The sequence below is a fragment of the Salmo trutta genome, chromosome 5 (assembly GCF_901001165.1).
Source record: "Salmo trutta chromosome 5, fSalTru1.1, whole genome shotgun sequence".
In the NCBI taxonomy this organism is placed as follows: domain Eukaryota; kingdom Metazoa; phylum Chordata; class Actinopteri; order Salmoniformes; family Salmonidae; genus Salmo; species Salmo trutta.
The window spans coordinates 14766708-14783514 of NC_042961.1; the positions used below are offsets into that span (position 1 = coordinate 14766708).

At 44.0% G+C, this 16807-nt stretch overlaps 1 protein-coding gene across 9 annotated transcripts in view; it reads right to left on the reverse strand.

Annotated features, from left to right (window-relative positions):
• Positions 1-126: 126 nt before the first annotated feature.
• LOC115193715 (C-terminal-binding protein 2) overlaps positions 127-16807 on the reverse strand; it is a 96332-nt gene continuing 79651 nt past the window's right edge. For 5 of the 9 annotated variants that reach the window (XM_029752654.1, XM_029752655.1, XM_029752649.1 and 2 more), the window contains 8 exons: positions 7852-8006; positions 5586-5730; positions 4877-5083; positions 4542-4756; positions 3766-3896; positions 3542-3669; positions 3310-3436; positions 127-2024 (listed from right to left, as the gene is read on the reverse strand). In XM_029752654.1, the coding sequence (XP_029608514.1) occupies positions 1841-2024; positions 3310-3436; positions 3542-3669; positions 3766-3896; positions 4542-4756; positions 4877-5083; positions 5586-5730; positions 7852-8006 (1292 nt within the window). In that variant the 3' untranslated portion in view covers positions 127-1840. Of the gene's footprint in view, positions 2025-2247; positions 2303-2602; positions 2898-3309; positions 3437-3541; positions 3670-3765; positions 3897-4541; positions 4757-4876; positions 5084-5585; positions 5731-7851; positions 8007-16807 lie in introns of those variants that run through there. The other 4 variants (XR_003878219.1, XM_029752652.1, XM_029752651.1 and 1 more) reach the window with 4 other exon arrangements.

Below are 16807 nucleotides of genomic sequence, written 5' to 3' on the forward strand. Positions count from 1 at the left end.
AATACTCGCATGAAAATCTGTCGCCAATTGGATGGAAACCTAGCTACTGATGTTAATTCCACATTAGTAATGTTAAACTTCATACGCATGAATAAGCAGCAAAGTCAAACACCAATTTCACAAACCTTTCACAGAGCCTGATAGAACGGCATTTTTTTATTTGAACTGCACTGAATGCTATATGTTCACCTTGTACAAGAAACAAATACAAATACTCACACTAAAAACCAAACAATCTGCTAGCAGCCCTGTCTTGCTAACTTTGGGGCACTAGAGGGGTGTTGCTATTGCTCACAGAGTGCAGTGCACGATGCCTCTAAGAGCTCCCACTGGCTTTCATTAGAACAGAAAACCAAAAAGAAAGAAAGGGTGGTTCACATTAGACTATGATTATAAGAACATTTAACTAGTCAATACAAATCTAACAGGACTCTGCAAAAACCTTGAACACCAAAAGACAGGTTTGATTTATAAAAATACCACAATGAAGAAAAGGTGGAAATACGCAGAACCATCCAGACTTTTTTTCTTTCAGACAGAATTTGGGAAAAAGATAATATCTGCAACAAAAAAAATTCCTGAGTCGGTAACCTCACTTTCCAAACCCTTTCCTATCTGCCTGGTGCTACTTTGTAAGTCCATTTGGTGAGAAAAAAACAGGACATTTTAAGAGATCAATCTAGTATACAAACACCCGTGACAATGTCCAAATCCATAATGTAGAGGTCCAGGTCAAAGCAGAGGTGCTTTTAACAGTTAGAACTGCCGTTGCATCCATTTCTTATTTCAATATTTTAGTGGCAGACCACATGTGATTACTGAATCCAAAGTCGGAATGAAAGGCAATTCATCAATAGTTAAAAGTTCACATTGTCTGAAATTGCGATCATAACCTTTATCACACTAGTCTCTTTCCCACCTGTGCGTCAGAACCTGGATCTTTGAAGAAGCTCTTTAGAGGAACTAAATGACTAAATTGGAGTTTTACCAGAACAAAATCTTCTCTACAATACTTTGGGTATTCTCATGGGTTGAGAGATGTTCACAATGGACAAATTCAAATAAGGGTTTTAGGTCCCATATTCACTTAAACTGAGTTTTGCTTTGATTCTTCAGAATGGCAATTTGGGCTTATTGTTTTTGTCTCGTACTGGTCATGAGGCTCAAGAGATCTGGCAACCCTGATGTGTCCAACATTACTGTCTGTAAATTCATGAGCCAGCAGTCAACAGGGTGAGAGATGGACTAGGAAAGGGTTTAGAGGTCCCCATTGAGACTGCCGATGCCACTGGCAACACCAATTGTCTTTTTCTACTGTCTGATAAATATATGTCATTTTATAATCATGAATTTTTTTTCACATTGAAGAACAGAAAGACAGATATTCACTTGTAGGGTGGTCTCAGAACAGGTGGAAGAAAAATACACAGACACACGTGGACTGAACTGAAATGAAGAATGGGGCAGTAACAGATGATGTCATTGTCCTTCCAAGCTCTCCCATTGGTGGGTCAGTCAAGATGGGCGAGCCTTAACTCTGGCACTCGGTAACAACTTGTCCCAGAACACAGGAATCTTCCAACAGACTCTCAAAAAAAAGAGTAAACACTTAAACTGAATTAAAACTAAAACAAAGGAAAATGAGAAGTGAAAAGTTCAGATCCTTGGAACATGAGTTTTGACGGTCCCCACTTTGGAGTGTCAGTTGTGAATATATTCACTGTCCCCACTTGGTTCCGGTGTTCTGTGTGAACCCTAACGATCAGTCTGCTGGTCTAAGAGCGGGTGGGTCAGTTGGTCGGTTTTGTATATATGAACTCCTTCCTCCCTGGATGCAGAGTTATGGCTCGGTCATGTGCTGTCTCATGGGCTCCCCTTGTTTGGAGGGTTGGTTGGGGGAGGGGGCCTGGGAGGGGTGGGTACCGGAGGGCAGGGTGTGGGCGATGGGCACCCCCCCAGGCATCATCCCCTCCATCGGCCCAGGGATCCCACCCGAGGCCACACCCACCACACCGGGGGGGTACCTGTGCCAGGGAGACAATGGTCAGGTCACATGGAACCATAACAATACCTCATTGGTTACAACAACCTGACAAGCCTTTAAATGGCCATTTTAAGTTGCTACATTAGAAATGAGGCTAAGGATCAAATTCAGTGGTGAATATTCTAATCAAAGCAAGTGAAGTCACACATAGTGTGGTGCAAAACAGACATCACATGAAATCTGAAAACTGATTCAACTCTTACATGTCAATTCAGGATTCAAAACGACCACAAGACCTCATCTGTTGTTCTTGGGAAACTGATAAACGTATCAGAGAAATATATCTTGATTTACTAAACCACTCAGATATCAACAAAATATAGTTATATTTAGGCATAAGGGAATGGTTCGTAGGGCTAGAGATGACAGGTCAAGGAAAAGTTCCTGATAGGATATTTCAGGGGACAGACACAGTGAACCGTTTGGGGAAAAGGGGTGTTTAGAGGAAAAATGAAACCCAAGTCATACTCATACTTCCTGAGCGGGGAATAATATGGAATACAACACTGACTGTACTTACAATCAAATCGTTGCCATAATGTGCCAACATTCAATAGATTTTTTATTATTTGGTAGGGTACAAGAGGCCAGGTTTTGGCCACATTTGTTGGTTTTGGGGTAGGAAATAAGGGGTACAGTGAGAGGGTGGGCAGAGCAGGTATATCGGGCGAGAAATAAATGAAACAGACTATCATGAAAACTAACAGCAGCTATGCTTTGATCAGCACAGGTGGGCCTGAGCCTATCACTGTGGGTCAGCATCGGTAGTATTTACCTGGTTTTCTATTAGGTATATAATTTGTCTTGCATTCCCCCAGTTGCTATGGCCTGTACCATGGTTTGGTTGACTCGGCTGTGTAAGAGAAGTAGTTCAGTCCAGTTGAGACAGCAGTTATAGGTGAGAGACTGAGAGGTCAATACTGTGACTGCCTGATTAATAATAGCAGGGGATGGTAGTAATCAATGTGCCCCCATAGCTCTTCATTTCCACTATATGGCACTGAGGAAAACCTAGCCTAAAATACCAGGAAGTTTAAATAAAAAAGACAAGAGGTTCTCATAGATTGAATACAGGGGACACCTTTTTGTACTTGAGCATGGAAATGACTATTTTACTGTTTATTTTACTTGGGAAAATATCCCCTTTTTTATCAAAATGTTTATGTCCTGCTTATGTGGATAGTATATGCAGGAGGAAGTGAACCTGACCAAAAAGAGGGGTTCCCTGCATAATGGTCTGTTTGGTTGGGATTGAGCTTCCCTACCTGTACGCGGCACCGTTGAGTTCAGGGTGCATCTGCTGCTGCATCTGCTGCTGTTCCACTGTCCAGGGTGCCGTGGTAACAAAGAACTCCTTGTTGACACAGTTTCGTAAACTGTCGGGGATACGGCCTGCATCAGAAAAACAAAAACATTCAGGTAAAGGATTAGCTCCAGATGAGTTTCTAGGTGTGTGATATAATGTACGTGTGCGTGTCTGTGTGTGTGTGTGTTTACCAGTGACGGCTCTGCGTATCTCTGTGGCGGCTGCCTCTCTCATCTCCAGCGAGGCCTGTTCACTGTACCAAGCCGTGTGAGGAGTACAGATCAGGTTAGGAGCATCCTTCAGAGGACCCTGGGTAAAACTACACAACAGTGGCAGAGAGAAAGATTTTCTACGGTGAACTGGATAATGGAGTTGATGAAGTTATCTATTCACACAGATAAATGCACACACTCACCTGAAGGGTTCTGACTCATGAACATCCAGGGCGGCCCCCCGTACCCTGCCCTCTTTCAGGGCCTGAGCCAGGGCCTTCTCATCCACCAGACCTCCCCGCGCAGAGTTCACCAGGAACGCACCCTGACGCATCTAAAACAAAAGTAAACCTGTTTTACTAACATCAAGTGACATTCCCTCTCCTGTAGAATACAAATGTGGGAGCCCACTGCTACAGTATGTGCCTGCAGTGGTGCTTTCAACCATGAAGCCCTAAGGTGCACTGCATTATGCTTCACATACTAAAAGCTTAGATTCATATCCAAAAAGGCAAACCTCTGTGTACCAAAAGAGAGCGACAGAGATGAAATGAGAGCATCTGGATAAAAGTCATCCCTTCATCTTGATAAAAGCTTGAATTCAGGGAACAATTGTATGTGCTCTGTAAACAGCACAAGCCACACACGAACACACGTATAAATACAAACATGCACACAGGCATGAACACACCCACACTGAGATCTGGTGGCAGAAAAATACTGATGTTCTTCCGGGAAACGTATGGTATAGTTCTTTGAATATATAAATAGCAAGTTAACCAGGTTCTTCCTTGATGAGACCACCCCTCACATTTCAAAGAGGACATTGATGTTAGGCTCCTATAGCAGAATGCAGTTTGAAAAGCTGACTGCAGGTGGCAGTGGTGATCAACAACTATGCCATGAGGGCTGGGTGTGCGCACTACTGTACTGTTATGGCCTATTTGAGGATTGTGTGTATGTGTGTCTGTGTGTTCACCTGTTTGATGGTGAAGTCGTTGATGAGGTGGTGGTTGTGTTCGTTCAGGTTGCAGTGCAGGGAGACACAGTCACTCTGGTAGAGCAGGTCTTGCAGGGTGTAGACACGCTGAACACCCAGCGAACGCTCAAGGCCGTCCTGCAGGTACGGGTCGTAGAAGATCACGTTGAAGCCAAACACCTTGGCCCGCACCGCCACCGCCTGCCCTGAACGACCTGTAGACATACACACGAATCCAGTGTCAGAAGCGGATTACAATGTAATGGATGTGTGTGTGAACAAAGAACTCTCACAACAGTGGGCTTTACTAAAGACGGACGTCTCCTGTGACTCACCGAAGCCGATGAGGCCCAGAGTTTCTCCTCGGATCCTGGCGGCTCCGGACGCCACCTCTCTGATCTGCTCCACGCTCTGGACCCGCGTGCCCTCCCGGAGAGCCTGGTACAGCCAGGTGTTCCGCCGGTACAGGTTGAGAATGTGGCACAGAGTGGAGTCCGCTGTCTCCTCCACCGCCGCCGACGGGATGTTACACACTGCGATGCCTGGCAAAGAGAGAGGAAGACTGGGTGAGGGATGAAGGCCAAAAATAAGTAGAAGCCCTACACATAGCTGATTATGAAAGGAACAACTAAGTGTCCAAGAAACATGCAAAAACTGCACACTTGGAAAGGCAATGACATATTTTTTGCACAAATATGAAACAAACAACATATTTCACACCAGGCTTCGATGTTTATAGAGAATTTTTTGTTTTAATTAAGTGACATGCCCGGGGCAAACTAAGTCTGTGGGGGAGTATTTCTTATCAATGTTTTCACAGCTTTTGTCTGTGTATTTAGGGGATAATACTCCAATTACATGTTATGTAAAATTATAAAAGCAGTGTTTGGTTTGGCTACATTCCAAAGAGTCTCGGCTGCAGTGCTGACGAGCGGATTGTTGTTGTTATTCCTATGTTGTATTGGCCCCTGCAATAAAATGTCCCCTTCGGGGATCAATAAAGTCTTATCTTATCCCTCTGTCCTCTCTCTTTCTTTCTCCTACCCATCTCTCCGGCCGCCTTGATGTCGATGTTGTCGTAGCCGCTGCCGATGCGGATGATGATGCGTAGAGCCTTGAATTTCTCCAGGTCTTCTCTGGTCAAGGTGATGGTGTGGTACATCATGGCCCCTACTGCCTCGTTCAGCACCTGATGGAGAAAGGGAGAGTCACCTTCATCGTCATCATCATCATTAAAGGCATTTCATCATTTCATCACACATTCATTTGTGTGTGTGCGCGCGAGTGCAAATGTGTACGTGTCAAAAGCCCTGCATTATCATAATCTGTCTACGCAAACCAGGTTAGGGTGGAGACAGCCAGGGTCATAAACTAGATTGATGGTTATCCACATACCCAGATAGCATAGCAAGTGCCCCCTGCCAGGCACTTTGGGTAAATAATAGCTTTAAATTCTCCTCCGGCTAACTGCATTTGCTTGGCCTGCCAGATTAGCATAGATGTGAATTTCCATAAGGGTTTTATGAGAGCTAGCTGGAATCAGCGCTAGATGCTAATTCAAGGTTGAAGCTCCCCTCATGCGTTCATCTAATTGCTTAGGCTGTGCTGCTAGCCAGAGGCAAGTTTGGCTGGAGACAATACGTCCTGTGGGTTATAATGACCAATGCTGTGTGAGTCATTAAGCAAGCGCGGTAATCGCTGAGCAATGTGTCAGGCTAAATGGAAATGGTATTTTTTAGAACTATGGTGGGCCAGTATTAAAATACACAGTAGTTGTAAAAAGAGCAGTTGAATATGGCCCAATAGATGTCAAAGGACCAGTTTGAGAGAATATTTCCTCCAGATCAAAATGATGTGTGGAGACAGTTGGTGTGGGGGTGGGGCGGTAGCAGTGCAGATAAAAGCTGATATAATGCTCAAGATTCATTTGTATCAATTCCCTCACTAACTCGCGGAAACAAGTCCACAAACAGATGGTTAAACTGCTAACACTGTTCTGACATCAGAGGGGGAGATAACACACGAGCATGCTAACCCTTTAGTCCACACGACAGAACATAGAGATAAGACGCCACCAAAACATGATGAGACTAGCACTGCTTTGAATTAGATAGCGAGTCATTGTAGCATCCCAACAGTGGTCAAACGCAATGCCACTGAGAAGAAATATGCAGGTTTGGGCTCCTGTCAAGGAACTAACGTCGCTCCTCTTTCTCAGGCGATGCACGCAGAGGCAGCAGCGTGTGTGTTTCAGTATGTTTCAGATGAAAGTGTGTGAATTTGTGTGTGTGAGAGGTAAAGTGTGTGTGTGTGTATGTGAAATCAGTGAGTCAGCATTTGAGCCTGTGTGTGAGCCAATTTTGATGGTTTGTTTGCGTGTGAGTCCCTGTGTGGGGCCCTTTCTCCTCTCGTGTGTGTGGAGTGCCACCTCTGCTGTCTCTGCTGACTCGTTACAAAGGCGGGAGCTCTGCCAATATCTCTACACCCAGGGCAGGCCATCTCGTTTTTGTAATGTATGCACAAACACAACAGCTGATTGGACAGAAAGGGTTCGGTGTGCGTGAGCAGGGGAGCACGGAGGGGCCAGGGGCCAGGGCCCAGGGAGAAAAGTGTCAAGAGGTCAAAAGAACCCTGGTTCTATTTTTCTCTCTCCCTCCCTCCTATTTTCCAATTTCACTCGCTCTCTCTCTATGCGTCACACCCAAATATATATTTGTAAATGGTTCAACACTGCCTGTGCTGACTAAATCTATGTCAACAAACCTTGTTAACAATTGATTATCACTGTGAAGCTTTTCAACGCTGATAAAACTGTAGGGTCAACATACACAACACATGGAAATTGCTTTGTTAACAACCTTTTTCCACATTTTGTATTTTACATGAAGAGGGGAAGATTTGATGTTGCACTGGTATATTGCTGATGACTCTGTCGTTAAGGAGCGCTACATGCTATCTCAGTATATAATGACATTCCTTTCCCATACCAGCCTCTCTATTTAACAACCAGAGGAGGAGAGGAAGAGCATACCGACAGCCAATGACATTGCATCCTAATAAAATCACTTTCACTTAAATGGGAAAGGGTGGGAGAGACAATATACTGTACTGTAATATCTGTTTTATGTTAGAGAAGGAGCAGAGGGGAGAAAGAGGGGGAGGAGGAGGAGGTGAAAAGACCGCTACAGTTTGAATTGAGGGCACAAACCCATGCAGTCCCTGTGTGTGTGTGTGTGTGTGTGTGTGTGTGTGTGTGTGTGTGTGTGTGTGTGTGTGTGTGTGTGTGTGCGTGCGCGTGTGTGTGTTATACCTTCTCATGGATCTCCTGTGTGGACTGGGCGTCACAGAAGGCGACAGTGGCCAGGTCTTTGAGGATGGGCATCTCTACTGTACAGTCACGCCCATCTAACAGGGCCACTAGGGGGCGAGGGTGCATCGGCCCATTCATGATCTGGGGCCGGATACCTACAGAGAGAGAGAGAGAGAGAGAGAGAGAGAGAGAGAGAGAGAGAGAGAGAGAGAGAGAGAGAGAGAGAGAGAGAGAGAGAGAGAGGAGATAAAGAGAGGACAGAGAGAGAGGAGATAGAGAGAGGACAGAGAGAGAGAGAAATGAGATAAAGAGAAAGGAGATAGAGAGGAGAGAGAAAGAGAGGACAGTGAGAGAGAAATGAGATAGAGAGAGGACAGAGAGAGAGGGAGAGAGAGAGGGGGAGGAAACTTGATGAAAACCTGAGGGGTCGGCACATTGTTAACAATAAACTACATTGGAGAATAGATTGCAGTGTGTGCGGAGTCTCTTTAACAGATTCACTGAACCGCACCTGCACAAAGACATTGGATGTGCATATGTAATCTTTTCCCTCCCTCACACACACACACACACGCTGTGAAAATTGACAGTTCGATACAATGAATGCTCTGACTCCACAATCACCTGGTAAGATGGATCAATAACACACACTCAATACTTCCTGAAATGACCAACCCCTCTGCTGTGTCTCATCGTTGTGACTCCTGATAACTCCAGTTACCAGGCAACAAGGCCTTTCACCCCATGAGGTCACTCCCATCATATCACAACCCTGCAGGGGCAGTGTGTGTGTGTGCATGTGCATGCTTGTGTGTGTACGCACTACGCACACACACACGTAAGCAAGCACACACACACACCTGTGTTCTGTATCTGTTACAGCATGATACTACAGACACAAGTATCTCAACCTTCTCCAAACACACTGCACAATATCACCAATGTATCATCCCTGGAGCTTTATACTCTGTGAAGGAACAGAGCGAAAAAAGAGAAGAGCGACTCTGGGCAGAATGAAACCAAATTCCATCCAAAAAAAGGAAAGGGGGGGAGAGGGAGAGAGAGAGAAAGCACTTTGCACACCACTCCTCCAGCGCTCCCTCGCTCCCTACTGCTGTTGTCATGGTGATTACAGGATTTGGGCAGGATTATGAAATCTTTTATTTAGTGGCGTCGGTGCTGCTGAAGAGCAGATCCAAGCTTTTCTCTCCCCTCTGTGTCCATTTCAACATCAGAGAGAACAGACTGTAACCTGTGCCCATTGAACGAGAACACAAGATAGACCAGGAACACAAAAGAAATACAGAGAAATGTGTCAGAGTGTACAACAACACAAAAACAATGTCCCATAACACTACTTGGTTCTTCATGAGTTTTCCCTAACAACAAAAAACAGCTAAACACAACATCCTAAATTGTATCGAGCATAAGAATTTGATGAATTCCGTCTTGGTGGCGGTAACCAGGGAGGTTGAAATCATAACGTGACGTTAGCACTGAATTATATATATTTTTTTCATACAGTGCAACCTAAAGAGAGCACCTAATAGACTTCCTGTATAATGTCACAGCTGTGAAAGACAGCCAGTCTTTGGGAGATCACCACTGAGCCCTGTGAGCGTGGAGAGGTGAGGGATGGCTAGTACATACAGTGTATTCAGAAAGTATTCAGACCCCTTCCCCTTTTCCACATATTGTTACATTACAGCCTTATTCTAAAATGGATTCAATTAATTGTTTTCTTCACTGTGAGCCAGGCCTAATCGCCCCAACTTCAGCGCTAATGCTCTTGTGGCTCACATTTACAGAAGTATTCATACCCTTTACTCAGTACTTTGTTGAAGCACCTTTGACAGCGATTACAGCGTCAAGTCTTCTTGGGTATGATGCTAGAAGCTTGGCACACCTGTATTTGGGGAGTTTCTCCCATTCTTCACTGCAGATCCTCTCAAGCTCCGTCAGGGTGGATGGGGAGCATTGCTGCACAGCTATTTTCAGGTCTCTCCAGAGATGTTCGATTGGGTTCAAGTCCGGGCTCTGACTGAGCCACTCAAGGACATTCAGAGACATGTCCCGAAGCCACTCCTGCCTGGCTGTGTGCCAGGTTTCCTCCAGACGTGATGCTTGAGATTCAGGCCAAAGAATTCAATCTTGGTTTCATCAGACCAGAGAATCTTGTCTCTCATGGTCAGAGTCCTTTATGTGCCTTTTGGCAAACTCCAAGTGGGCTGTAATGTGCCTTTTACTGAGGAGTGGCTTCAGTCTGGCAACTCTACCATAAAGGCCTGATTGGTGGAGTGCTGCAGAGATGGTTGTCCTTCTGGAAGGTTCTCGCCACAGAGGAACTCTAAAGCTCTGTCAGAGTGACCATCGGGTTCTTGGTCACCTCCCTGACCAAGGCCCTTCTCCCCCGATTGCTCAGTTTGGCGGCCAGCTCTAGGAATAGTTTTAGTGGTTCCAAACTTCTCCCATTTAAGAATGATGGAGGCCACTGTGTCCTTGGGACCTTCAAGCCTGCAGACATTTTTTGGTACCCTTCCCCAGATCTGTGCCTCGACACAATCCTGTCTCGGAGCTCTACGGACAATTCCTTCAACCTCATGGCTTGGTTTTTGCTCTGACATGCACTGTCAACTGTGGGACCTTATATAGACAGGTGTGTGCCCTTCCAAATCATGTCCAATCAATTGAATTTACCACAAGTGGACTCCAATCAAGTTGTAGAAACATCTCAAGGATGATCAATGGAAACAGGATGCACCTGAGCTCAATTTTGAGTCTCATAGCAAAGTGTATGAATACTTATGCAAATAAGTTGTTTTTCATGTTTAATAAATTTGCAAACATTTCTAAAAACATGTTTCACTTTGTCATTATGGGGTATTGTGTGGAGATTGATGAGGGGGGGGGGGGAATTATTTAATCAATTTTAGAATAAGGCTGTAACGTAACAAAATGTGGAAAAAGGGAAGGGGTCTGAAAACTTTCCGAAAGCAGTGTACATACTTTTGTGTATAGGTATTATTATCATGGGTACGTGTTTCTGTGCCTCTCACACAGTGTCAGTCAACTCTCACAGCCTTTTACATGACGAAGCACAGAGGAAGGAAATTGCCATGACAACATAGCTCTTTACAATTGTATGAATAGGGTACCTATAACTTCAATATCCCTGGAAGGATGGAGGTCTATAGCTATTTGTTGCACAGTTCACTTTCTCTCCATGGGACTGTGCAGGGTAGTCTGGCTGACGCGACTCCCGTGGTACACAGCGAACGAGCGCTGTGACACGCTGGTCTGGCTAGGGGTCCACCATAAATGCAGTTTTCGCACAGAAATTGGCTGAGCTTTGATTGGTTCTCTTAAATGTTTTTTTTTCTTTCTTGGGGGGGAGGGGGGTTTGAGACCTGGATTTGAAAATCTAACAGTTGTATTGGAAGGGGGCAGCTTTCAGGGGCTATGTGTGGTTGTCCATGTGGGTTCTTGAGTGAGAAAGACAGAAGAACCAACCAGTAAAAAAGCACAGCCCCCTTCATTATCGACGCATCGTGACTACAACACCAAGCAGCCTTGCCAGACTCCGAAGTCAGGAAGACTTCAAGTTGGCACTAGCCCGACTGTGTGCAGGGCGCTCTGAAGTAAAATACTGTTCCACAGACACACGCCTGAATCTCCTTACACTCCTGCAGACCCCATTAACATAGCACAGAATTGGTGAGCACAACCTCCTTCAAATACCCTATTAGCTGGGAGCAGAGGGTCACACTCACACACAGTTTAGAGGCAAGCAAAATACTGGCAACAAGTGGGTCAAAATACTGATGATTAATTATTTCCTTGTGGTTAATAGACTTTCAGCACCCTAATAAGTCAGAGCAAGAAGCTCTGCTAAATACATGATACATTGCTGGCTAATTAGCTACTAATGAGAGCTTAATGAGGACCTAATACCTGGTCAGTAATTCTGAAGAGCTTCTTAAATGAATACTTTGGGATTTTGGCAATGAGGCCCTTTATCTACTTCCTCAGAGTCAGAGGAACTCATGGATAACATTTTTTTGTCTCTGTCCAGTATGAAGAAAGTTAAGAGGTGACCCAATGCTAAATAGCATTAGCGCAATGACTGGAAGTCTATGGGCATCTACTAGCATGCTAGCAGATACCCATAGACTTTCAGTCATTGTACTAATGCTAGTTAGCAATTGTGCTAGCACTAGTGAGCAACTTCCTTCAAACTGCACGCAGAGACATAAAAATGGTGTCCACACGTTCATCTGACTCCGGGGAAGAAGATAAAATCCCAAAGTATCCCTTTAAAGCAGCCTGGGAGAAAATGACATGAGGCAAGTCAACCACAGGCGGCCAGTGGCACCTTAATTGGGGAGGACGGGCTCATAGTAATAGCTATAACGGAATACATGGAATGGTATCAAACACATCAAACACATGGTTCCCATTCCATTCCAGCCATTATTATTAGCTGTCCTCCCCTCAGCAGCCTCCTGTAAAGTCAAATGCAAGTCACATCACGTCAAATGTGCTACAACTCCATACTGTTCCAGAATGTTCTCAACGACATAATAAAATGCTAATGTATGCATACATGTTCTGAATAATCTGAAAATAGAGTGGAGATTAACAGATATGCTCACACCCACGTGCACAAACCCACCAGCACACAGCGCACACACACACACACACACACACACACACACACACACACGCACACACACACACACACACACACACACACAGTTAGAGTGGATTTATCCAGTCCAGCCGGTCTTGTTGACTAGCCATCTTCCCCATGGGATCCCTCATCCTTACTGAAATGACGTGTCCTCTGAGATCTCATCACCACAGCTGGTCCAGGACCAGTCACGTGATAAGTAACGTTGCTGGAGACACCAAGACTTGTGTTAGCTACCCAAGCAGTGATCCTCAACCAATTTGCTAACAGACAGAGTCTGACTCTTCCTTGAAGATCACCGAAATGAAAACTAGCTCATGAGATCTACATTTGTGCCAGCTAACATCCCCAAGGACCGCTGCAAGGCCGTGTCTGGCCAACCGGTGAAGTTCCTTCCTACCAGTGGTCTGGTAACCAACCATGAAGTTACAGTTGTGTGTCCAATTAAACCCACTTGTGGTCCTAAATCAGCACTTATAGGCTACTAATCAAATCAAATGCTATTTGTCACATGCATACTTAAAAGCCCTTAACCAACAATGCAGGTAAGAAAAATACAACAACAAAAAAAGAAAGAAAAGTAACAAATAATTAAAGATCAACAGTAAAATAACAATAACGAGGTTATATACAGGGGGTACCGGTACAGACTCAATGTGCGGGGGCACCGGTTAGTCGACCTTTGGCAGCGATTACAGCCTCGAGTCTTCTTGGGTATGATGCTACAAGCTTGGCACACCTGTATTTTTCATCCCTGGAGCTTTATACTCTGTGAAGGAACAGAGCGATTCTTCTCTGCAGATCCTCTCGAGCTCTGTCAGGTTGGATGGGGAGCATCGCTGCACAGCTATTTTCAGGACTCTCCAGAGATGCTCAATTGTGTTCAAGTCTGGACCCAACATTTTTCTAACAATGAGAAAGACATGAGGAATCCAACGAAATGTTCAAAACCACCCACGGACCGTCCACACCCCACGCCAATCCCAACCCATCAACAAGTATACAGTATCCGTTTTCTATGTCTGACAAGTAGTATGGAGCTGCTACTTGGAGTATTGTTGTACGTATGTACGTTGTATATAATCTCAGTCAATTTGGTGATGTTTTTGTTTTCCTGTTCAGAGAAATGAGTCATTGAAGTTGTTTGGTTTATATTCCATCCCACATCCTGATATTACCAGGTTTTGACCACTAGATTATGCTGTTCCTGTTTATGGACAAGGTATGACATTAACAATCCCCAAATTCACAGAGAATACATTATATAGGATTAAGAAGCAATACTCCGAGCCGCAGCTCCATACTACTTACATAACTGATACTACAGTATATACCAGTGATCATCAACTAGATTCAGCCGTGGGCTGATTTTTTATTGAGCAGATGGTTGGGGGGCTGGAACAAAATTACAAATCATTTGTAGTCTGCAAATTTGACTGCAAGAAGCCCAAACCGATATAATATTTGACAAAAAATATAATCATTTCAAACCTTGCTTACATTTGTATACAATCACAACATCTCTATTATGCGTGGGAATACTTGGGAACAGATTTCCAAAATTAAAATCCTTTTTCCTGTTTTTTAACAGTCTTTTACATCCAACAATAAAAATTCCATTGCTCAGAAAACTTGGGGGGGGGGGGGGGGCAAATAAAACAACCGTGGGCCAAATCCAGTTGGGAACCCTGCTGTATAGTCATGGTTGGGGTAGGACTGGCGTGGGGTGTGAGGGGTCCGTGGGTGACTTTTCACAATATATTTAGATTCCTCATGTGTAACTCATCATTCGAAAAAAGTGCTCGCCAAATCGGATGTTAAGTGCTATATTTATTGAATATTATATGAATCCTATAAATTAAAATGGATGCCTCCCGATTAGCGCCACGGTCTAATGCACTGCATTGCATTATGCACTAGAGGTGTTACTACAGACCCGGGTTCGATGCCAGGCTGTGTCAGCTGGCCAACTATGAGTTAGACACCTGGCCAACTACAGCCGCGATCTAGATGATTTCTTGGAGTATGAAAGAAGCTGGCAGAGAGCAGAGAGACATTAACATCCACCCACAAATGAAGCCCAGATGTTCTGCCACTAAAATCCTTTTTGGATTCTGACAAGTGAAATATAAAGGCCGCCTCTAAATTCCTCCGTAGAAATGAGCTTTTCCCTCAGATAATATGATGGAGTGTCTAGTTCCCATTTGGATGTCTGATCAGACAGTTCCTATTCTCTGCTGCCAGACCCATGAGGCGGCGCACAATTGGCCTAGCGTCATCCGGATTAGGGGAGGGTTTGGCCGGCCGGGATGTCCTTGTCCCATCGCTCTCTAGCGACTCCTTGTGGCGGGCCGGGCGCATGCACACTAACTCGTGTCACCAGTTGTACAGTGTTTCCTCCGACACATTGCTGCGCCTGGCTTCCAGGTTAAGCGGGCAGGTGTTAAGAAGTGCGGTTTGGTGGGTCATGTTTCGGAGGACGCATGACTCGACCTTCGCCTCTCCCGAGCCCATTGGGGAGTTGCAGCGATGAGAAAATATCTTAATTGGATCGCAATTGGATATCACGAAATTGGGGAGAAAAAGGAGGTAAAATACAAAACAAACAAAAAAATGTTTAATTTCTCAGAGATCAAATTATATATCAATACAATAATGTTTCAGGAATGCTAATCTTATGTTACTAACTACAGAAATTATTTCAGAACAATCTGAGATGGTGGGTGATAAAATCCTCTTTCTAGTGCTTTTTGAGGTGGAACGACCCACCCTTCTCTGTACTAAAGGCTATGGTCTGTTTAGCACCACTATGGGTGTTTGGCAGGCTAGCATGAGCCCCACCCAAAGCCTGTGTCATTGGAAACCAGTGCGGGGTAGACACTAGCCAAAACAGGGTGGAGAAAATCCACACTAGACAAAATACTAGCCTCATCTTGCGGGGGAAAATGAAAAATGAGCCCTTTGTTTTAATGGATAAAGATGCCACTGTACCTTTTGAAGCCACCAATTTGATACAATGATACACTTCATAGTTAATAGAGAATCGATTACTACACTGAGCCACGTAAACACAGAAGATGCTTTGTATTTAGCTTATGGTCTATCAAAAAACACTAACACAACCAATAGATCACGTTGCTCTGAGACTCAAGGAAGGAAGTGTGTCACCACCATGCAGTGTTGTTATGATACTTCTCATTGGATGAGTTAGACACCTGGCCAACTACAGCCACAATCTAGATGATTTCTTGGAGTATGAAAAAAGCTGGCAGAGAGCAGAGAGACATTAACATCCACCCACAGATGAAGCCCAGATGTTCCGCCGCTAAAATCCTTTTTGGATTCTGACAAGTGAAATATAAAGGCCGCCTTTAAATTCCTTCGTAGAAATTAGCTTTTCCCTCAGATAATACGATGGAGTGTCTAGTTCCCATTTGGATGTCTGATCAGACAGTTCCTATTCTCTGCTGCCAGAGGGTGAGTCACAGATTTAGAGGAGAATCATTTCCTAAATAGAGCAAAACAATTGAGAAATGATCCCTCAACGATCCCACACTTTTTCTTGGAACTTGAGTTATATTTCATTGGATTACATTAAAGGACACTACCCTTCTCTGCTTCAGTTTGATCCTACTGATGTAATGGAGGTGATGGAGTTAACTGTAACAACAATCAATACGCTCTTGGCATCTTTTTAGATTCATCCAAAGCATTTGACATGGTTGATCAATAAATATTACTTTATAAATTGCATTATTACAGTTTTTATGATTATACATATAATTAGCTATATAGTTATGTTTATGTTAGAGAACAATTTGTTCATGCAAATGGCTGTGCATCTCCCAGAGCCAAGATATCCTGTGGCATCCCACAGGGTTCAATAATTGGACCTTTGTTATTCCTAATCTATATCAATGACCTTGCTGCTGTGTCTTCTACTGTACTTCCCATTCTGTTTGCTGATGACACCAATTTGATTTTATCATCACACAATAATTTTGATTCACTAATTAATGACGCCAACTAAGGTATGACCAAATTTTCTGAATGATTCGATTTAAATTTTTTTATCTTTAAATGTTAAAAAATCCAACTTTATTTTATTCACTAGTAAGAATAAGAAATACTGCAACAACAACAAAAAAGAGCCAGAATCTCAATTGGTGGGAATTAAATTGAACTAGTCACATGCACTAGATTCCTCAGAATTCTAATTGATGGAAAGTTATCCTGGAAAGATCATACTCAAATTGTCTGCAGCAA